Genomic DNA, 23,349 nt, shown 5'->3' on the forward strand with positions numbered 1-23,349 from the left:
TCTAGCTAAAATTAATGAATATTAAGTAGGATATTTTGTAAAGAAATTGTATAACACTGAGATTTCCCCATGGTTCTCTAATATTATATTTTTGGTGAGAAGATAACAGTAGCTTTTTTTCATGGACAAGAATTTAAAAAAAAAGAGTTAAGGAATTTTGAAAAAATCTTCAAAATTGTATAAAATACAATTAGGGACTGTCCCTTTCCCTTTCTTTCCTCCCATTTCACTGTCTCCCATAGGGCAGGAAGTAGTAAAATATTTTTTGTCTTTGTTAAAATGTCTTAGGATGTATAAAAGTATATAATGTATAGTAAAATATGAGACAGCATAGCCTTGTGGATAGAAAGCTAGTATTAGAATCCAGAAGATCAGATTTGAAGATCTGCTTCTGATACATAAAGCCAACTATGTAACTCTGGGCAAATAATTTAAAGCAACTTAGTAGGACTAGATGTTTTGGAGAAGATGCCAATCTTCCTTGATAGAGGGAGAGTCCTCATCTATGAAATCATATTGGTAAGGAAGGCTGTTATCCTTATATAGTATAGCATTTATGCAAGCACTATAAGAAGTTTTCATTACAGTTTGATAAAGAATGAACTAATACATTTCCTTGCAATTAAAACAAATTACTAACTGAACTCACTTCTTACAGGGAAATGTGTTTAATCTAGTTAGTCTATAACAAGCAGTTAGGTGGTTAGGAGAAAATGAATAGGGGGTGGTGGTAGAACATAAGAACTGTCTTCAAGTGTCTAAAGGGTTATTGGACAGAACTGTGAGGAAAAAGTACAAGTTGCAAAGATGCAAATTCAGGCTTAGCAAGGGAAATCATTTCCAAACAAAACTTTTTAAAAATCCCAAAGTATAATTGATCTTTTCTCCCAGTGGAGGTCTTCAAGAAAAGGCTGAATGACTACTGGATAGGTATGTATAAAAGAGATGCTTTTTTTACCTTTGGAATGGACCACACCTGTGATCCTCCCAATTTTGAGATTCTGTGGATTTATAATATATAAGGCAAGGCATTCAGCATACTTTATAAGTGGACCTTATTTTAGAGGAGGGGCAGGGATTAAATGTCTTACCGCTGCAGCATCCACATCCACATTGGCAAATATTACATTTTCATATCTCATAGCCATTTCCTTAAAAATGAAATGGAAGAATCCATAGTTAGTACACTGTATATTTATAGTAACAAGTATCAGAGCTGTTAAGAGAAACTTTTTAGCATCAATCAAATGATCTTAGATTTAATCAATAGTCAATAAGCATTTATTAAACCCCTATATGTTCCATGTACTATACCAAGCTCTAGAGATATAAAAGCAAAGACAGTTCTTGCCCTTGAAGAGTTTACAATTTACTATGCATAACTGATATTTTAGTGCTATTTAGTTGGACAGATTTCCTAGGAATAACATAGCTCTCACAGGGCACTGTTAAGATACACTGAACTTCTAAACCAAAGTGTGATTCAAGTATGTGGTCAAGGTCTAGAGTGGATATCAAGGAATCTGGATAAAAGTTCTGACACCGCTACCAGTTAGCTAACTTGAACCTACATGAATCTCTCTTTACAAATGGTGTCCTATAGAGTGTCAGCCCTTAAGTGAGGAGGACCTGAGTTCAAATTTGGTCTTAATACTTCCTAGCTGTGTGACCCTGGGCAAGTCACTGAACCCCAATTGCTTCGGGGAGGTGAGGGGGGACACTATTGTCTCCACTATTTCTTTTGATGATTTGCCATATAAAACCATTTGTCATATTAAAAATTTTTGCCATAAATCTTGCATTGTGATATATTAGGATGTCTTGTTTCTCTAATGAGATCATAAGGTTTCACTTGCCATACTATATGTTAGAGGGATTTTGTATACCTTGTGGTATCTGTTGTAGCACTAGGTGTCCAATTCTACAGCTGCTCTAGTGCAGCATGCCAAGGAGGGAACCCCACCCTTACCATTGAGAAGAAAAGGATACAGTTTCGAAAGGGATAGACTTAATCAGGAAGTAGTCAGCTTATCCACACATTTCCTATCTTATATTAATTCCTTCAGTTTAAATAGCCATTTTTGTACCCAGTTTTATATTTGCCATTTAGCCCCTTGAATTTTGGTACATGTGAGAAGCTTTGATTCTGACACAGCTTGATTTTTGATTTGTACTGGGTAAGTTTCAGACGCTGTACTTCTTTTTCTAGTAGAGGATTTCTAAGACCAACAACTGCCCTAATCAGTAGGACAAAACCCTAATTTCTTGCCCACCCCTTCTCCCCACTAGACACAGTAGATGCTAAAATCAATGTGTGTTGAATTGAATGATGGGGCCCTGTTTCCTTGATAAATAAATTGGGATAATATTGACATGTATTTTCTTCTTTTTATGTTTTAATGTTGCCTTTTTCCTACACTGTTGTTACTTCCCAATATTCTCCCCTCCTTCTTCCAACACACAAACCCAGAAGCTAATCTCGTAACAAAGTTAAATAAAACAGACCATGACCATATTAATCGTGCTCTACTTCTAGAGTCTACCACTTCTCTATTGAGGGAAGGGGAATATATTTCATTGTTAGTCCTCTAAAACGATGAATTCTATCATGAATCTGAATTGTGCGTTCCATATATTTCATATATGATTCTCTAAGTTTGATTTACTTCAGTTTGCATTAGTTTATACAAATATTTCCAAATTTATATGAATTACTCATATTCATTATTTCTTAGGGTACAAGGATATTCTATTCATACACCACAATTTCAGTCAATCCCCAATCAATGGGTAGCTAATGTGCTTCTAGCTTTTTTGCTAACACAAAAACATTTCACGTTGTTCAAAGATTTTCAAGTCTCAAGGATAATAGGTTTTTTGGTTTATGATAGATTTTAGTCTATACATTGACCTTGTAATTTAAAAACAACAAAAGCAAAAACAAGCCTCTCCCAACTTAATGAGAGCTGTGCTTGTAATGTGGTCCTGATCATCTGAAACAATTCTGGAAAACAGATCTCTAAGTGGCTGCTGATGGGTAGAGAATACTATGGGGAGGGAGAATCTGAAATAATAAGAATTATCCCATGTGATCAATATGGGTTAAAATTCCAACTCAATGGTATTAGCTTTCCCAAGTATTAACTTTCTCTTCCTTGTCAAATACCATGTTAATTATACTATAAATGGCATTATCCTTTAAAATACTTTAAAATAATTCCATTGTTGACAAATTGCTACTGAGAAAGCAAATACAATATTAAGGTTGACATCATCTGTTAGAAAATTCACAGAAAATCAGGGAAATTGCAATCTCCCATGCCTTAAGGACCTTGAATAATAGGGTTGCATCATATTTAGGGGAATAGATTTTACTTCATGGTCAATGAGATGGATGGGAAAAGCTTTTTAAAAAATTAAACAGAGGCAGCTGGCTTTCTGAAAGGGTACATTCAGCTCCTACTAAGTTCAATTAAAAAAGTCAAATTGAATCAGCAAGCACTTAAAGCCCTGGGATCTAGCCAACAGATTTTCCTCCCCTTGACAAATCATCTAGAAAGATTCATGTGTCATAAAGGAAATATTGTCCATTAAATTTTTCTTTTTTTGACCAACATCAAGGCTTGCAGCATTGCTCTTTTTCAGTCTCTTAGTAGTCACAGCAAGAGCCTCAGAAGTGTCTTCTATTTAAAATGGATGGTTGCCCAGTAACCTAGTAAGGACAGCTGTGGCACCTGTCTACAGAGTCCAAAGTAGATCAGAGGATTGTGTTTGTTTTTAAAAATCATAATTGTTTTACAATGTCCTGCTTTATACATTCATATAAACCATTTTATCTCTCTTTAGTTTTCTCTGGCCACAACCAGCCTAATTCAGGCTGAACTGAAGTTAATGTTTTTAATTGATATTTTTTGTTTCTTATATTACCATAATTATCGCAATTATTCCTTTCCCTCCTGGAGGACCATCTCATATAATAGATAATGTTTTAGGAGGAAAAAAACATCAGTTGATTGATACATTGAAAAAACCTGAAAATGTACAACATATAACACCTACAGACTTCCCACTTCCATTAAGGGGTAGGTTAGGAACAATATTCTTTGTTATTATTATTATTAAAGCTTTTTATTTTCAAAACATATGCATGGATAATTTTTCAACATTGATCCTTGCAAAACCTTGTGTTCCAAATTTTCTCCCCTTCCCCCCTTCAGCCTCTCCTAGATACCAAGCAATCCAATATATGTTAAACATGTTAAAAATAGATGTTAAATCCAATATATGCATACATATTTATACAATCATCTTGCTATATAAGAAAAATCAGATCAAAAAGGGAAAAATGAAAAAGAAAACAAAATGCAAGCAAACAATGATGAAAAGAGTGAAAATTCCATGTTGTGATCCACTCTCAGTTCCCACAGTCTTCTCTCTGGGTGTAAATGACTTTCTTCATCACAAGATCATTGAAACTAGCCTGAATCATCTCATTGTTGAAAAGAGCCATGTCCATCCGAATTCATCATTGTATAATCTTGTTGCTATGTACAATGATCTGATTCTGCTCATTTCTCTTAGCATCAGTTCATGTAAGTCTTTCCAGGCTTCTCTGAAATCATCCTGCTGATCATTTCTTAGAGAACAATAATATTCCAGTATATTCATATACCATAACTTATTCAGCCATTCTCCAACTGATGGGCGTCCACCCAATTTCCACTACAGCAAGGGCTGCCACAAACATTTTTGCTCATGTGGGTCCCTTTCCTTCCTTTTAAGATCTCTTTGGGATATAAGCCCAATAGAAACACTGCTGGCTCAAAGGGTATGCACATTTTGACAACGCTTTGAGTATAGGAACAATATTCTTTTAATTGGTCTTTCAAGTGATTCCTTATTTATTGTTTCTCTTTGGCATTTAAAGATCTTTACAGTTAGGCTCCAGCCTATCCTTTCAGCAAATCAACACATTTCTCTTCCATTCCATATATTCCAGTCAAATTGTCTTAAAGTTTAAGAAGCCCTGAAAATAGGACCTATAAGAAGTCTTTCCTAATTTTACCTGATGTTAGTGCCTCCCTTCTAAATTACTGTTTATTTGTATATAGTTTGAATCTAACTGTATGTTTACATACTCTACTTACTTCCAGTAGAGTGTTAGTCTGGTTAGGGAAAGGTATCATGAAGGTTCAGCAAGAATCTATAGAGCAGAGACTGGTCTAGACTAAGACCTTTTAAACATTTCCCATTTGTGATCCCTTTTTGCCTAAGAAATGTTTATGCGTCTCTGATAAATAGGCATATAAAATAAGTACACAAATCAAACATTTATTGATAAGAAATTATAATTTGGTAATTCCTACCTTCAGTTATGATACTCCATATGGGGTCACAAATCACAATTTATTTTTTTCTTTTCAATTTTTAAAAATTTCAATAGTAATTTATTTTTTCCAATTACATGTAAGGAGAGTTTCAAAATTTATTTTTATAAGATTTTTAGTTCCAATTTTTTTTCTTCCTCTTTCCCTTATCTCTCCCCTCCCTATGACAGCAAGTAATCTGATATAAGTTATACATGCACAATCCTTTTTAAGATATTTCCATATTAGTCATGTTAGGAAAGAAATATCAGAACAAAAGGGAAAAAAACACAAGAAAAAAACAAAAAGCAAAGTAAAATGATATGGATTTGGTTTCTATAGTTCTCTTTTTGGATATGTATGGTGTTTTCTATTCCAAGTCTATTGGAATTGTCCTGGATCACTGAATTGCTGAGAAGAACCAAGTCTATTAAAGTTGGTCATCACACAATACTGTTGTTACTGTGTACAATGTTCTTCCTGATTCTGCTCATTTCACTCAGCATCATTTCATGTAAGTCTTTCCAGAATTTTCTGCAATTATTTTTGGAATAATGTCCTTTTATTGCTATTTCCACAATGCTTCATATTCAACAGTTTCAGGGTGAAAAATAAAAATATTGGAAAGTAATTTTTACAATAGCTATAGTTGAGAATCCATGAAGATTTTTGCAGCAGAGCAGGGTCCTGTTTGAAGACACTTCTCTGTGAAGAGCTCAATTCCCATACAACTTTATTTAAATTGAGTACATCTCCTTTATCTGTTAAAATTACAAAAAGAGTCTTTTGGTTTAAAAACATCTAAAATAGAATTTCTAAATAAGATATAGTCTATGATAATAGTATTAAGATTCAATTTTGGATTTTTTTCTAACAAATTATGTAGAGAGAAGTACTATATTTACAGAAAGTTATCTACATATTTATGTACCTAGAAGTACAAACAGAAAAGTTAAGACTGAAAAGACTTAACAATTAAACATATTTGCTGAATATCTCAAAAGTAATTCTCTTTAAAAGAGCTTTTTCTCCCTTATCTTCTTAAAAATGAAGTATGTTTAAGAGCCTCCTTCATTCATCCTAAGATCCTCATTGGGAGCCAGATAATATTTTAGGTATCCCATATCTGCAATTTTATACTCTACAACAAGTGGTACATCTGCAGACATACTAAGCGTTACTGTAGGAGAAAGTGGAGTGGCTTTGGTAAAGAAATTTAGGTATTGAAGTGCAAAGGTTAACTGAACTGGCTCATTCATTTCTATTGTAACAGCTTTTTTTCTCTTCTTTATCAACGTTACTTGTCTGTGATAGTTTTACATTTCCATTTCCCAGTTCTCTACTGGCAGAAACGCATCATTTCTTATAGAACAATTTTATTCACACAGAATAACTTATTCAGCCATTCCTTAATTGATGAACATCCACTCAATTTCTAATTTCTTGCCACCACAAAAAGAGCTGTTACAAACAAGTTTGTACATATGCTTCCTTTCCCTCTTTTATGATCTCTTTGGTATACAGACCCTGTGGATCAAAGAGTATGTAGAGTTTTATAGCTTTTTGGGCATAGTTCCAAATTGCTCTCCAGTATGGCTGATCAATTTATAACTCTACCAGCAATACCTTATCATTCCAGTTTTCCCATATTCCCTCCAACATTTATCATTATCTTTTCCTGTCATCTTAGGCAATTTCACAGGTATGAAGTGTTACCTCAAAGTTCTTTTAATTTTCATTTCTCTAATCCATAGTGATTTAGAGCATTTTTTTTCATATAACTATAGATGGCTTTAATTTTATCATCTGAAAATTGTTTGTTTGTATCCTTTGACCATTTATCAATTGGGAAATGATTTGTATTCTCATAAATTTGATTATAAATTATAAAATTCTCTCTATATTTTTAAAATGAGGCTTTGATTTATCAGAAACACTGGCAGTAAAAATTGTTTCCCAGCTTTCTGCTTCCCTTGGTTGCATTGATTTTATTTTTGCAAAATCTTTTAAATTTAATGTAATCAAAATTATTCATTTTGCATTTCATAATATTCCTTATTTCTTGTTTAGTCATAAATTCCTCCCTTCTCCAAAGATCTGACAGGTAAACTATCCTTTGTTCTCCTAATTTGCTTGTAGTAAAATCCTTTTTGCCTAAATCATAAATCCATTTTAACCTTATCTTGGTATAGGGTATGAAATGTTGGTCTATGCCTAGTTTCTACCATACTATTTTTCCAGTTCCATGAATGATTGAATAAATGAAATCCCTTCTTTGTTCAAAACACTATCCTAAGAACTGGGAACACAAATAGAGAAGATAAGTCTCACTTCTTAAAGAGAGCTGTTATAAGAGAAATAACACATATGTAAGGTTTCAAGGGTAAGCTTTATGGAAAAACCCCACCATACTCCTTAGGGCTCAATAGCAAAGCAAATGTTAATGCTTCTTCTTCTTCTTTTTTTAATGCTTATTCTTTAATGGCATTTTCAAAGATGAGATGATATCAGTCTTAGATATTAAACCATTTGACAACATCCAAGACTTTTTCCATTCCCATCACAACTTTGTTGTATCAAGAAATAGTTTAGGAGGCTAAACAGCAAAAATATTTTCCTTGCCCAAAGAGCTATAGAAAATAGTTCCCTAGTTCTTTGGCCATAGAGTCTGCCATAAGTAGACAATGCCAATTCAAATTATGTCACCAATTTGACAATAGATGTCCTAAACATCTATTATGTGCCAAATACTATGCTAAGATCTGGGTTGGGGTAGAGAGTTTGAAACCCAGGATAAAAGACTGGGCATGTGTGTAGCTGTGCGCATGACCATGTATGTGTTTCTCTGTGGGTATGTAGGGAGACCTGTTATAGGAAAGCCTGGTCACCCCCAAAAGACTGGAGGAAGCAAATCACAGAAATCTGAGATACTGAGTAGTTGTAAGACAAAATATATTTAGAGAACTATAATTGAACTAATATCAATGAAAAGTCCTTGTAAAAAATGATAAATCATGAAAGAATGAAAGAGAAAGTTAAGAAATCTTTAGACCTAATTCATGCTAATGGCATATAGAACCAGGGGTGACTACTAGGAACTCTGTATTTTTTTTTTAACTTTCCCCTTTTAATTATTTATTATAACTGATCCTATGTATATGCTACATGAACTGATGTTGAATCAAGTTGAATTGAGGTTGCTCCTGAATGTATGTTGTGCCTGCCAAATGGAGGAGTTGAAAGAAAAAAAAAACCTTTATAGGTATGTATTGAACTGATTTGATATGTGGAATGATAGTGAGGAGAAAAGAGTGATGCTGAGTTGCAAATTTGGTTCACTAAAAAAAAAAATGATGGCATTCTTAATAGCAATAGAAAGTTCAGAAGAGGGCTAAGTTTGGGGGAAAAGATAATTGACTTCAGTTTTGGATGTGCTGTATTTGAAGTATGTTTGAGGCACTTTTCTCTTTTAAAGTATCCAACACCCTGCTGTAGTTCTATGATCTCTTAGGAATCCATGTTTTTCTCTTTCTTATCTGATGCTAATTCATTTGTGTGTGTGTGTGTGTGTGTGTGTGTGTGTGTGTGTGTGTGTGTGTGGCAGTATTTATTCTGAGATGCTTGGACTTTTTTTGAAGATCTGGAGGATATATTCCCTTCTATACTTTCCCTATTACCTCAAGGCTTTTAACAAAATTTTCTTCTTTCTGAAATCTTTGTTTCAGTCTTTTAAAACTTGTTTTTCTCCTGTTTCTCACTTTCTAATTCCTTCCCCTTTGATTAAGGTTTCCCTGGGAGCTTGACATCAAAACCATTGTATTTTCTTCCTTCGCTGTGAAATTTACATTTCACCAGCTTCAGTCTGCCCCAAGTTACTTCTAGAATGACACAATTATCTCCAGATGGGTGCTAAACTTTCCCCTTGAGGATTAATGAAATGCTACACAGCCACAAACATTTCTTGCCCCACTTCTCTCTTTATTTTTTAGTTCTCAGGCAGAGCTATATTGAGTTCACAGTGGTGCCATGTTAGTTTCTCATTCAGACCAAACTTTTGCCTTTTGATTTTCTGGAATTAGGAGATAGAGAGATGGAAATGGATCTCGTCGATAAAGAGAACTAATTCAGTTTCAATTGATCAAGGATGGACAGAAGAACTACACCCAAAGAAAGAACACTGGGGAATGAATATAAACTGCTTGCATTTTTGTTTTTCTTCCCAGGTTATTTATACCTTCTGAATCCAATTCTCCCTGTGCAACAAGAAAACTGTTCGGTTCTGCACACATATCTAGGATACACGTATCTAGGATATACTGTAACCTATTCAACATGTAAAGGACTGCTTGCCATCTGGGGGAGGGGGTGGAGGGAGGGAAGGGAAAAATCGGAACAGAAGTGAGTGCAAGGGATAATGCTGTAAAAAATTACTCTGGCACGGGTTCTGTCAATAAAAAGTTATTTAAAAAAAAAAGGAGATAGAGAGAGTAGAGTGCTTGTTATGAAATCTTGAGTTGGCTCTGGTAGCTGTACCTTTTTGCTGGGCAGTGGGTGAGATGCTGCTAAGTGAGCATGTTAGAAGTAAGGAATTAGTCTTCTCTGTTAGTTCACTGGATTTTTATCACATTACAATTCTTAGTATGCTAGTCTTTGGAGACAGCTGAGATTGATTTGTCTCATGCATAATTTTTATATTTGAGAGATTTAAAGGGTCATGAAGACAGGAGAAAATATATACTCCCCCATTTTTATGATCACATTACCCCAAATTACCTATGACACAATCAATATGAAATATTCAGTAGGCAATTAGATTAGAACTAGAGCTTGGGGGGGGGAAGACTAGGCAAGGCTAGTTATATCAATCTGTGACTAATCTACATAGAGATTTTAATTGAAGAGAACAGAACCTAGGACAAGATTTGGGGTATGCTTACAGTTAGTGGGTGTGATCTGGATGATAATACGCAGCAAAGAAGACTTAGAAGATATAGTCAGGTAGCTAAGAGGGAAATCAGAAGAGAGTTAAGTGGCACTACAATCTGGAGAGAATGTATAGAGAAGGAAAGATGATCAGCAGACAAGAAAATGAGAATAAAATGATATTATTCAATTTGTCAATTAAAAGATCATTGGAAACAACAAGTGTTGGAAGAGATGTGGAAAAATTGTGAATTAATCCAACCATTATGAAGAGTAATTTGAAACAGGTGGTCAATAAAAAAAGCAGTAAGGTAGACATGATCAAATGCTATCATTAAAGTGCAAAAAACCTAGGTTCATATATACTCCCTTCTAATATTTGCATGGATAATTTATTAAACCTCTCTGGGACTCAAGTTTCTCATTTGTAAAATGAGGGTCTCAACTATTTGACTCCAAGGTCCCTTCATCTCTAAATCTATGGTCCTATAAAAATCACATACAGGAACAGTTAGATGGTGAAGTGGATAGAGCACTAGCCCTGAAGTCAGGAGGACCTGAGTTCAAATCTGACCTGACACTTAACACTTCTAGCCATGTGACTTTGGGCAAGTCACTTGACCCCAATTGCCTCAGCCAAAAAAAAGTCATATACATTTACATTACATTTTCAAGTTTGCAAAACACTTTATGCTATCTCATTTAACTCTTACAATAATCTTAAGAGATTATGTGATGATCAACTGTAATGGACTTTGTTCCTTTCAACAATGAAGTGATTCAAGGCAATTCCAATAGACTTGTGAAGGAAACTACTATATGCATCCAGAGAAAAAAATTTATGGAGAATGAATGTGGATCAAAACATAGTATTTTTACCTTTTGTTGTTATTTTTTTTTTCTTTCTCGTGTTTTTTTTTCCCTTTTGATCAGATTTTTCTTGCATAACATGATGAATATGGAAGTATGTTTAGAAGAATTGCATATGTTTAACCTATATCAGATTACTTGTTATAGGGGGAGGGGGGAATGAAAAATTTGAAACACATGGTTTTGCAAAGGTGAATGTTGAATATTTTCTTTTCATTTATTTGGAAAAATAAAAAGCTATTAAAAGTAATCTTGTGAAGTGGGTGCTAAAAATATCCTCACTTTACAGGTGAAAAAACTGAAGTCAGGAAACATTAAGTGATTGGCTAGGGCCATATAACCAGTAAGTACAGAGTTTGAATTTGGGGTTCTTCTCAATTCCAAATCTGTCCTAGCACATATTAGCTTATAATTCTTTTTTCTTCTATAAATTCTTATAATTCTTTATAGTGTGTGGATCCTAAGTTTTTACATTCTTTTCTCCAAATCAACACTTTTTAATCTTTACAAAAATGTATTTTGATAACTATTTCAGTATAATCAGTTCCCTTTGTAACGGACTATATTCCATTTTATATATTTAAAAACATTACTCTGAGGAGTTCACAAGTTTCATCAGACTGCTGAAAGGGTCCTATGAGACAAAAATGGTTAAGAACTCTTACTCCAAAGCTTTCTCCTCGGACTATTGGGAAGAATACTGTTGATACTGTTGCATTCCAAATCAATTACTCTTTTCCTTGTCCTCCCAGGCCTAGCTTCTTTTTCATTACTCTATTTATAAAGATCAAGGGTGGTCTTTTTAATGAAGAAGTACATGTGGACCATACAGACCATTTCTCTAAAATGGCATCCTGTCCAAAGAGGGACTGTGAAACACAAATTTCCCCAGACACAGGAGCTTGTCTCTCTGTATCAGCTTTCCCAGTTAACATACCACAAAGCACATTGGTTCCTAATGGGGAGGAGTAGTTCTTTTAGCAATCTGAATACTCTGTAGGGAAATATTTCAGAGCTTGGTTTTTTCACTAAAGTTGAAGTGCACTTGGCCCTTTGGAGATACTATATTTGTGACTGCCTGTGGTAATCAGTACATTAGTATATCTTCCTGATATGACAGAATCTTAGTACAAGTAAGGCTCTTGAAAAATCATTTAAGAAATTATATATTTAAAAATATTATGTACCTTCATCAGCAAAAAATTGGGGGCATGCACTCCCCAATATACATATGTATTTATAAGCTATATAAACAAATATATATATATGAACAATTATGCCAATATGTTATGTACATTTTATTAAAAATACAGAATGGTTTGGATAGAGAGAGCCAGAAAGATTTAGGTTCAGTTCCCACCTTTGACATTTTTAGGTAGTTGTGTGACCTTTCACAAGTCACAATCTCTCAGTACTCTAAGTAATTCTCTTAAGATTATATGTTTCAGAGAGAGTGCTAATGTACATTGTAGAGGGAATTTCCTCACTTGGGAGTTTGCAGTAAAATTATAAATCTAACCTCTATCCCTAAAAACACAAATATAACACAAAGTAGATATTTAAAAGGATGAGATAAAGAGAACATAAACATTTTAAATTTTAAAATATTGTTATACAATATTTTGTTCTCACTAAAAATGTATGTTTAAAAAAAGAGTAAAAAAAAGCTCTGTGAATGAATATGCTTCATTGTTTTTTTGTATCATGATTTAATACTTTGTGATACAGTGATTCCCAAAGATGTGGTTTTAAAAGCATTTTATTTTGATGCTTGGTTTTAATAGCTGTTCCAGGAACCATATAAAATGAAAATCCAGCTGGAAGAAGCCTATCATTAAAGAGAGTTCACTAAATCATGATATTCATTTTTTCAATTCCACCCACTCAATTATATAAAGATTTTTGTTGATATCCTACTTGTGAATTTCCATCTTCCGTGTGTGTGTGTGTGTGTGTGTGTGTTTGTGTCTGTGTCTGTGTATGTATGTATAGGGAAGAAATATGGAAGGATTGTGGCTGGTCTGGAGGGTGACTTTTTTAGGTATAGAGAAGGGAGATCCCCTCAAGGGAGATGGCTGGATGCCCTACTTTCCTGAAGGTGGATAAGCTTTGTTTCTCTCCAAACTGTCTGATATTTTTTTTGGATTTTGGAAGCAGGATTGTAGACTTGAGAAAGTTCTGTGGTTGATTACATAAGCCACAAGTTCTCCAGTGGCATTGTTGGTAGTGGCAGTGGCAACAGCAGCAGTAGCAGCAGCCACACTCATTCCTCTCAAAATGCTAGATGCTCTGGCTCTGGTGGCCTGCTGTTATCACAGTATCTGTTCTGCTCAACCTCTTCTTGTATGGCCAGCTGCCAGGAGGCTCCCTTACTCTGTGGCTGGGGGAGGTGCAGCAAGGAATTTGTATTATCAGAAAGCATGTCCCCTTCTGATCCACCCTGGCTTTGGAAGCCCACTAAGGACTCTTTTCCCATTTTATACCATAATGTGAAGCACATTCATCCTTCCCTGAGAGTGAGGCATAGGAAAAGAGGTAAAAAAGCAAACAAAAAGTGGAAAATAACTTTAACTCCTGGGTGTCCCAATTAATTTCTCCCAAGAAAACCGGGTTTCACAATTTCCTTTGCTCTCTAGGCCCTACCAGAAATTCTAGCAGTTTGTTTCCCAGCTGTCCAGAGGTAGGGGAAATGTTATACCTTGTCTTCTCCTGAGGGTGAGACCCTAGAAGGATTTCAATTCCAAGAGAAGCAGGGCCTATCTGTGCCTGTTACATTTCATGGTTATTGGGGTGAGGGTGGTATGCAGAACTCTGGCCAGGGAGCATACAAAGTCTGTGTGGCTAATTCAGTGGAGACAGAAAGGGAGGATATAGATGGGGATTTTTCTAAGTGCTTTTCTTCCTGCTTCTTGTCTTGGGGAGAAATGCTTGCTGACTTGCTGACCTTTCATCAGACAGGCAGGTAAAGGAGAGCAACAGGCAAGAATCAGCTACAAGCTGAATGAACAGCTATGTTGTTCTCCTCAGTTCTAATATTTTATTCTTGTACACTCATTTTTTTCTTTTTTTTTTTTTTCTGCTGAGGCAAATGGGGTTAAGTGACTTGCTCAGGGTTACACAGCTAGGAAGTGTTAAGTGTCAGGGCTGGTGCTCTATTCACTATGTGACCTAGATGCCTCCACACACCCATTTGTTACTCCCTGGTAAACATGCACCCTACTTTGGAGTTAAAGACTGACTTATAAAAAGAAATATGAGCATTTACCTCCCACTTTTCTTTGCTAGGGTCAGGTTTTAGGATTGGTTGGGCTTTCAGTATCATAAATGTGAGACTTCACCACTTTAATATCCAGCTTGGTCAATGTGTTGCTTAATTTCACTCTATTTTTTTCGCGTTTGTAACCTTTCTTATAAGGGATGGCTTTTGAGTGGCGATGGTGTGGAGGGATATATTTGGAGATGAAGGTCATAAAAAAATTAAAGATTTCAATAATTTTTTAAAAAAACTCATCTGGTCTATTCTTCTATATTCAGGGAAAATTACTCATATTTTTCTCAAAAGAAGGGTATGAAGCTGATGTTTTAACAATCTTCAGGGAAATAAATTATATTCTTTACAACCTTTCTCAACAATCCAATTTGTTATTTTATAGCATTTCTTTTGTGCCTTTGCTAAAGGCTTATTGTTCTAATTTGAAGGGAAGTTCATGTAGTATCTTTATGTCTTAGATTTCTTTGTAGAAGTTTTCATTAAAAAACATTAAATTTGGAATTATTTGCTCCCACCCATCATCAAAATGGTTAAGGTACTTCAAAGTGACATGGCCTTTGATCCAGCTATCTAACTTCTAGGAATGATCTATGAAGGAATTCAAAAGAAGAAAAAAATCCCAAACCTCAAAATATTTCTAGCAGCTCTTTTTGTGATAATAAAGACCTGGAAACAAAATATATGCTTCTGTATTGGGGAATGGCTAAACAAATTGTGGATCATTAATATAATGGAATCCATAATAAATATCAAAAATTAATTCAAAGGTATATAGGAAGACATATGAATTAATGCAGAGTAAAATAAGTAGATCCATGAAAACAATATACACAAAGGCTACAACAAAATAATAGAAAAGAAGAACAAAAAAAATTAAATGCTGTGTAATTAAAACCAAACTTCACTGCACAGTATAATTTAGAAAATATATCTCTTTTTCTTCTTTGCAGAAATGGGCAACCATGACTATGGAATATTGGCTTTGCTATCAGATTCAGCTGTTTTTTTTTTTTAAAAAAGCAAAAGTAAAAGCAAAAACTTGCATCTATAATTTTGCTGGTTTTCTTTTCCTCTTTCATTTTTTTTAACAGATGATTTGTTGATTAAGAGAGATATATTTGTAAAGAAATGTGAAGTAATAACAAAAAACATCAATACAAAAATAGTTTTTTTAAAAGAAATTAAAAAAAAACTTTTAAAAAAGGTTAATGACTTCATATTCAAATGGAATATCAGTTCTAATTAATCAATCAGACAAGTAACAAGTGTTTATCAAGCATTGTTCTAAATGACAGACAGTGCTAGATGCTGAGTATGTAAAGACAAAATGAAAGTCTCTGCCCTTGAGCACCTTATATTTCAATTGCTGAGATACTGCAGTTACCAAGTTCATAACAATAATATGAATTTTCAAATGTGTATGGCAAGGAAATATATCAAAAGTCTTTACATATTCTTTAAGAATTTAGGAGAGAGATTTATGAAACTTACATGAACAACAGGGCCAATTCTTTTGCATGGACCACACCATTTTGCTGAAAAATCAACGACAACAAGTTTGGAACCAGCACTCTTCAGAAAGTTCTCAAATTCATGCTGAAACAAGCATACAAATGAGAAAATGTGTTTACTACACATAAGTTCAGAGGAAGGGAACTTTGTTGTTCTCAGAACTTTCAGTTGCCTAAGACTCTTTGTGATGCCCATTTGGCTTTCTCTTAGCAAAGACACTGGAATAGTTTGTGGTTTTCTTTTATTGCTCATTTTAGAGATGAGGAAACTGAGGCAAACAGTATTAGGTAATTTGCCCAGGGTCATAGAATTAGTAAATAAATGTTTGAGGCCAGATTTGAAGTAGGAAGATTCATCTTCCTGATTCCAGGCTGGTGCTCTAATCACTGTACTACCCAGGTGCCACTAGGGAAATTATCTTAGAGATCATCATTTTGCATATAAGGAAATTGAGGGCAACAAGATGATATGACTTGCCTAACATCACATGGATAATAAACTCATTATTTTTGTACCTGTTGTCTACTTCAATAAGATATTAAAAGCCTTTATATATGTGTCTGGCACATAATGGATGCTTAATAAATGCTTCTTAGTAGCAGAACAGGTCTTAAAAGCTGCCTCCTAATTTCTATCAAATGTATAACACTGCCATAATTTTGCAAGAGAGAATTAATAATAAAATTTTTCCTTTCTAAAATTTTCACCGATTTCCCCATGCTTGTCAAATGTACCAACAAAGTCTAAAAAAGAACAGAGCTGGAGGGCAGCTAGGTGGTGCAATGGCTAGAGCATCAGCCCTGAAGTCAGGAGGACCCAAGTTCAAATCTAGTCTTAGACACTTAATACTTCCTAGCTGTGTGACCCTGGGCAAGTCACTTAACCCCAACAGACTCGGCAAAAAAAGAAAAAAAAAAAAAAGAATAGAGCTAATGCTTTAAGTTATTTCTGTATTATCATGTAAATGGAAGTTGATAAAAACCATGGACCTGAGCATTTTCCCGGGAATCATATATGTTTTAACTGAATATATGAACTTGGAGAAGAGGCATTTTAAAAAACATTTACTAAAGCCTAATGAACTTCTCCTGACTGGCATTCCTACTAAATAAATGCTCTTTGCTGCAGTATTAATCAGGTGTCCTTAACTTTGATGAGTTTTGCATAGATCCATATATCTTTTGAATCTGATCTTTTGGACTCTGACCCAGCCTCACAATGGTTCCTAGACTTTTAATTAGTTAAATCATCTATGCAGTTCCCCAAAGAAATCAGTAAAATGTGAAACTGAAGAAACAGAGGTTAAAAAAAAAAGAGAAGCAATGACACTCTATTTCTTATTTCCTAGGGCAGAGGCCAGTGATCTTTTAGAGATAGTATTCAAAATGTTCATCATTCAACTTTTGCAAAGGAATGGAACATGGAAGTTACTGGCAAATTGGTGGCACAGTGGGTAGACAGTGTACAAGGCCTAAAGTCAGAAAGACTCATTTCCCTGATTTCAGATCTGACTTCAGATACTTATTGGTTTAGGCAAGTCATTTAACCATTTTTGCCTCAGATTCTTCATCTGTAAAATGAACTAGAGAAAGAAATGGCCAACTACTTTAGTATTTTTTTCTAAGAAAAACTAAGATGGGATTATGAAGAGTTTAATATGAATGAAACTGAAAAATGACAGCAAGTATCCCTTGAAGTGGAAGAGGTAAAGGTCAGTGACAAAATAGTTGTATTCAACGTTACCACAAGAAGATAGTTTTTAGAGTCTTGGAACTAAAAGCAAAGATAATCAACAATTGGGACTAGGATTTTGAAAATAGATCTTTAATATTTGCAACAAAAGTTGTTGAGTTCTGCAAATTAAATTTGAAAAAAAATATTTATTATGGGTGATTAGAAGAGATTGTTTATAATAATGGATAAAGAACCAACCTTGGAGTTGTGAAGACCTATGTGACTAATTATAAAGCACTTATAAAGCACATTATCTCATTTGGTTCTCACAACAGCCCTTCCAAGTAAGTACAATAGATATTATTATTGCCATTTGAAACTGAGACTAAGAAAAGTAATTGACTTTCCAAGTGTCATACAATTAATTAAGTATCTTAGTCTATACTTGAACTCGGATCTTTTTGACACCAAGTCTACTATTATACCTAAAATAACATCATAAATACTAGCTCTGTGGGCAAAAGCTAGTCATATCACCTCTCACTGGTTCAGGCAACTCTCTAAAACCATAGTATATAGATGAATTCTAATCTGCACAAATAAATGGATTTTCCAAACTAGGAGTTCTCATACACCAATAAAATCACAAATCCAGATTTAAAAAAAAATTTTTTTTAATGTTCTAGGCACTGAAATCACAAACAAAAAATTAGCTATTAAATATATACTATCTCAAAGTGTTTACAAAATTAGAGATAGGAATTGGGAAGTTGAGGGTAGTGGTTGTGGTTGTGGTGATGAAAGAAAAAAGATATATACCAATAACTATAATATGAACAACTAATCCCGGAAAAGTGCTTTGAGAAATTTGAAGATAAAGAAATCACTTTTAGCTGGAAGAAACAAAAGCAAGATTTAACTTATTGAGATTATTTATATGTATAAGATTGCTTATCCCTTGAGCTAATGGTCAGTGGGTTATATATTTGACACAGAAGAAACCTGGGTAAAAATTAGAAAGTAGAAAAATTAGAAAATAGAAAATTACTATCGGATAACTTGCCTTTTGAATACTTTTCGGAGGAATCATTTCTTCTGTACAGTCTTTCAAAAATAAACATATAGTGGAAAAAATACAGGCTCTGGAATCAGGACCCCTATTTGAATGCTGCCTTTGATTTTACCTATGTGATCCTTGGGTAAATCCTTTAAATATTCCCTGCCTCAGTTTCCTTATAGATTAAAGGAGACTATTGAACTGCATGATTTCTGAGGTTCCTGCCTGCTCTAATTTCTATGATGCTATGATGTCTACTAACCAATAACTTTGAAAAAACATTTAATTCAATATAAAAATTATTTGAGGGCCTATTATGTAAAAGGCTCTGTGTCATACTTTTCCATGAGAATTACCAACTGCTGCATTAGGAAACTATCTTTAAGCCTATCAAATTGTCTTTCTCTTTTCTCTTCTGCAAGGCACCCAAAGTAAAGGTCTTTAAAAAACAGCTGCTCAAACCAAATACTTACCATGTTCTTAATGCTCTGCATAATGATTGCCAAGGGAAATAAACTGCAGGCTAAGTTTGCTCACTGCTTCCAACACTGGCAATTGTATGCTCCTTGTTAAATAGTCAGGCTTGAGGTTTCTGTGACATCACCACATACGTCATCTTAGAATCTAGAACTTCAGTGGACTTTGGCTCCATTTTACTGTTTTGTTGTGACTTAGCTAAGAGGGGCTCAAAGAGGGTCTTTTTATTTCAGGCTTTCTAAAGGCCCCAGGAGCAGCCTAGCTAATTTGCCTGACCAATTTTCCTAAAACCTTTCTATATCCTGGGGAAGTGAATAAATAAAAGTGAGAAAGTGGTTCATATGTCATGGGATTCTTTGTGCGGTTGAGAAATACACCCAAAGTCATAATTATAGTATGTAATAAGATTTCCATGGTATTATGACTCAAACAGAGATCTTCTGTAGAAGAAAATTCATTATTTTACTCAGTTGCTTAACTAAAAAGAGAGCTGCTCTGATAGGGCTTTTAATTTCTCAGAAGCCATTGAATGTTAGAGAAACATGAAAGGAAGTGAACATTATTATTTCCACAGACATTAGACAATGTAGTTGAAATGAATCTGGCTCAAAATTATTAAAATGTAAACCTTCTTCTGAATTTGAAAGTATTTTTAAAAGATGTGAATGCCCAGAAGGAACTTCTTTGCCCTTGTTGACAACTTTAGTAATGTCTTTTGAATGCTTTGTTCATAACCTTGAGAGAATACCCTTTTCTATTCAAACTAAAACCTCCTATTTTCATTTTCAGGATTGGAGATTTTCTCCACTGAGAAACTACATCAAGCTACTTTTGACCTAAAATGTAGCCATAACTCCAAAATCATCCTTCCCTATTCAGCCTGGCCTTCTCTGATACCTGTTTCTGTTTAGGAGATACTAAGAAATGAATCTTGGTACTTCCAAATCAACTGAGATTGGTCAAGATTAGTTCTCAGATGAAGCAGATTTCTTTTAAAAAATATTTTACTTTTTCTAATTACATTTTTGACATTCATTTTAAAAAAGATTTCAAGTTTCAATTTTTTTCCTCTCCTTCCTGTCCCCACTCTCCAAGATGGATAGCAACCTGATAGAAGTTATATATGTACAGCCATTTAAAACAATATTTTTAGACAAAGGTATCAAACACCTGACCCAGAATACTCCAGTCTGTTAGATTGGGATTAAAATGTAATTGGGAAATATTTGACAAAATAAATATCAATACAACAAAACATAATTAACTATATGGTTTTCTAAGTCAATAGATGGCCCTTAGGGATCCTTATGTATAATTTAGTGGCCTTTATTTCTATTTGGCTTTGATGCCACTGATTTACAATATAGGAGTTTCTTCCTACTTCTGGGACAGTGCCTGTCAACTAAATGACTTCAAAGTTGTGCCCTCTTCCCTCATTATTGTATATCAGTTGTTTTTTTGAAAATCAAACAGAATCCCCAAACTCTTTAGCCAAATTGTAAAGGGCTTTAAATGCAAAGAGGAGTTGGTATTTGATGCTAGGAAACACAGCAAGGGAGTGATCTGGATTTAAGACTCTTTGTCCTCTGTGTGGAAAACACATTAGAGAGGACAGAAATTTAAAGCTGAGAGGCCAATTAGAAAACTGTTGCAATGGACTCAATGAGGGGTGGTAATGGGTTGAATTAGGGTGGTGCCCTGTAAATGCAGAGAAGGGGAAGGAATGTGAAAGATACTGTTTATGTAGAATTGACATGTCTTGGCAATCAATCTTAGATGTGAATGAGGGAAAGTGAGAAGTTGTGAATGAGATGAGGCTGCAAATCTTAGTGATGGGGAAAATGGTGTACTCTCAACAGAAATAGGAAACTCTGGAAGTGGATGAGTTGAGGGAAAATAATTGGTTCTCTGTTTTTCACGTGTTTCTAAACAGTAGTTCACCCTTTGCAGCTTCAGACTGCTAGTCACAGAAGTCTCTTCTCTCCACTCACATAACTACTAACTTTATTTAAACTTTTATCACCTTTTGCCTAGATCATTGCAACACTTTTCTAATTTATCTCCTTGTCTCAAGCTTCTCATTTCAATCTATCCTACGTAATGCTACTATAGAAATTTTCCTCAAGGTTGAATTTGACTATGTGATTCCCCATTCAGTCAATTCCATGGTCTTTCTTTTGCCTTTAGGATGAATTATAAATGGGGTAGATATCTATATGTTCTATAGCCCTGAGGTCAGGAAGACCTGAGTTTAAATCTGATTTCAGACACTTAATAATTACTAGCTGTGTGACTCTAGGCAAGTAAGTCACTTTACCCCAATTGCCTTGTCAAAAAGAAAAGAAAAGAAACAATAAGATAAATTACAAACTCTTCTGTTTAGCTTTTATATATTATATAACCTAGTTCCAAATGATCTTCCCAGCCTTATTATATTTCTTCTGGCAACTTATGAAACAAATGGCCTTTTCTCTATTCTCTATATAGGATACTCACTACTGTACTTTGGAATTAATTTTGCCATGCTTGGAATTCTAACTTCACAGAGTCTTTCTCTTCCTTTAAGATTTTTTTGCATGAGATTGTCCTATATACTAATACTCTTCCTCTCAAACCACATTTTATTTTATGACTTTTTGTAGATTAGCGTTTATTCATTTTATGTTTGTGCTATTATTTTTTTTTATATTTACCTAAAATAAAAGTTATTGCAAATAGGGATTGATTCAATCTTCATACTTAGTACTCCGTACTAGCACCTACCATAGTGCCTGGCACATAGTAGGCACTCAATAAATACTCATTGAAAAATACTCATCAAGGGGCAATCTCCTCCATAAAGAAGAAGCAGATAGCAGACTGGATTAAAAGCCAGAATCCTACATTATGTTGTTTACAGGGAATATACTTGAAGCAGGGAAATACATACAGAGTAAAGGTAAAAGATTGGAGCAGAATCTATTATGCTTTAGGTGAAGTCAAAAAAGCAGGAGTAGCCTTCCTGATCTCCGATCAAACAAAAGGAAAAATTGATCTAATTAAAAGAGATAAGGAAGAGCACTATATCTTGCTAAAGGGTAGCATAGACAATGAAGCAATATCAATATTAAACTAAAAGAGAAATTAAGAGAGCTGCAAGAAGAAATGGACAGCAAAACCATAATAGTGGGAGATCTCAACCTTGCATCTCAGAATTAGATAAATCAAACCACAAAATAAAGAAAGAAAGAAGTCAAAGAGGTAAACAGAATACTAGAAAAGTTAGATATGATAGATCTTTGGAGAAAATTAAATGGAGATAGAAAGGAGTATACTTTCTTCTTAGCAGTTCATGGAACCTATATAAAAATTGACCATATATTAGGACATATAAACCTCAAATTCAAATGTAGAAAGGCAGAAATAGTAAATGCATCCTTTTTAGATCACAATGCAATGAAAATTACATTCAATAAAAAGCCAGGGGGAAATAGACCAAAAAATAATTGGAAAGTAAATAATCTCATGCTAAAGAATGATTGGGTAAAACAGCAAATCATACACATAATTAATAACTTCACCCAAGAAAATGACAATAATGAGATATCATACCAAAACATGTGGGATGTAGCCAAAGTGGTAATAAGGGGAAATTTTATATCTCTAGAGATCTACTTGCATAAAATAGAGAAAGAGAAGGACATTGAATTGGGCTTACAACTAAAAAAACTAGAAAAGGAACAAATTAAAAACCCCCAGTCAAACACTAAACTTGAAATTCTAAAAATAAAAGGAGAGATTAATAAAATTGAAAGTTAAAAAAAACTATTGAATTAATGAATAAAACTAAGAGTTGGTTTTATGAAAAAAACAACAAAATAGATAAGCCTTTGGTAAATCTGTTTAGAAAAAGGAAAGAGGAGAATCAAAGTGTTATTCTTAAAAATGAAAAGGGAGAATTGTCCACTAATAAAGAACAAATTAGAGCAATAATTAAGAGTTACTTTGCCCAACTTTATGCAAATAAATTTGATAACTTAAATGAAATGGAAGAATACCTTCAAAATATAGTTTGCCCAGATTAACAGAGTAATAAGTAAATTGGCTACACAGTCCCATCTTAGAAAAAGAAATAGAACAAGCTATTAATCAGTTCTCTAAGAAAAAATCCCCAGGAACAGATGGATTTACATGTGAATTTTACCAAATATTTAAAGAAC

The 23,349-nt window shown here is 34.1% G+C and overlaps 1 protein-coding gene across 2 annotated transcripts in view; it reads right to left on the reverse strand.

The window, feature by feature from the left end:
* TXNDC8 (thioredoxin domain containing 8) overlaps positions 1-19,344 on the reverse strand; it is a 58,822-nt gene extending 39,478 nt beyond the window's left edge. Inside the window, exons 1-3 of one of the 2 annotated variants that reach the window (XM_051962545.1) lie at positions 19,147-19,344; positions 15,922-16,026; positions 1,092-1,151 (exon numbers count right to left, since the gene is read on the reverse strand). In XM_051962545.1, coding sequence (XP_051818505.1) covers positions 1,092-1,151; positions 15,922-16,026; positions 19,147-19,167 — 186 coding nt within the window. In that variant the 5' untranslated portion in view covers positions 19,168-19,344. The remainder of the gene's footprint in view (positions 1-1,091; positions 1,152-15,921; positions 16,027-19,146) is intronic. The other variant, XM_051962538.1, reaches the window with a different exon arrangement.
* Between the last annotated feature and the right edge of the window lie 4,005 nt (positions 19,345-23,349).

The sequence above is a fragment of the Antechinus flavipes genome, chromosome 1, assembly GCF_016432865.1.
Source record: "Antechinus flavipes isolate AdamAnt ecotype Samford, QLD, Australia chromosome 1, AdamAnt_v2, whole genome shotgun sequence".
NCBI classification, from domain to species: domain Eukaryota; kingdom Metazoa; phylum Chordata; class Mammalia; order Dasyuromorphia; family Dasyuridae; genus Antechinus; species Antechinus flavipes.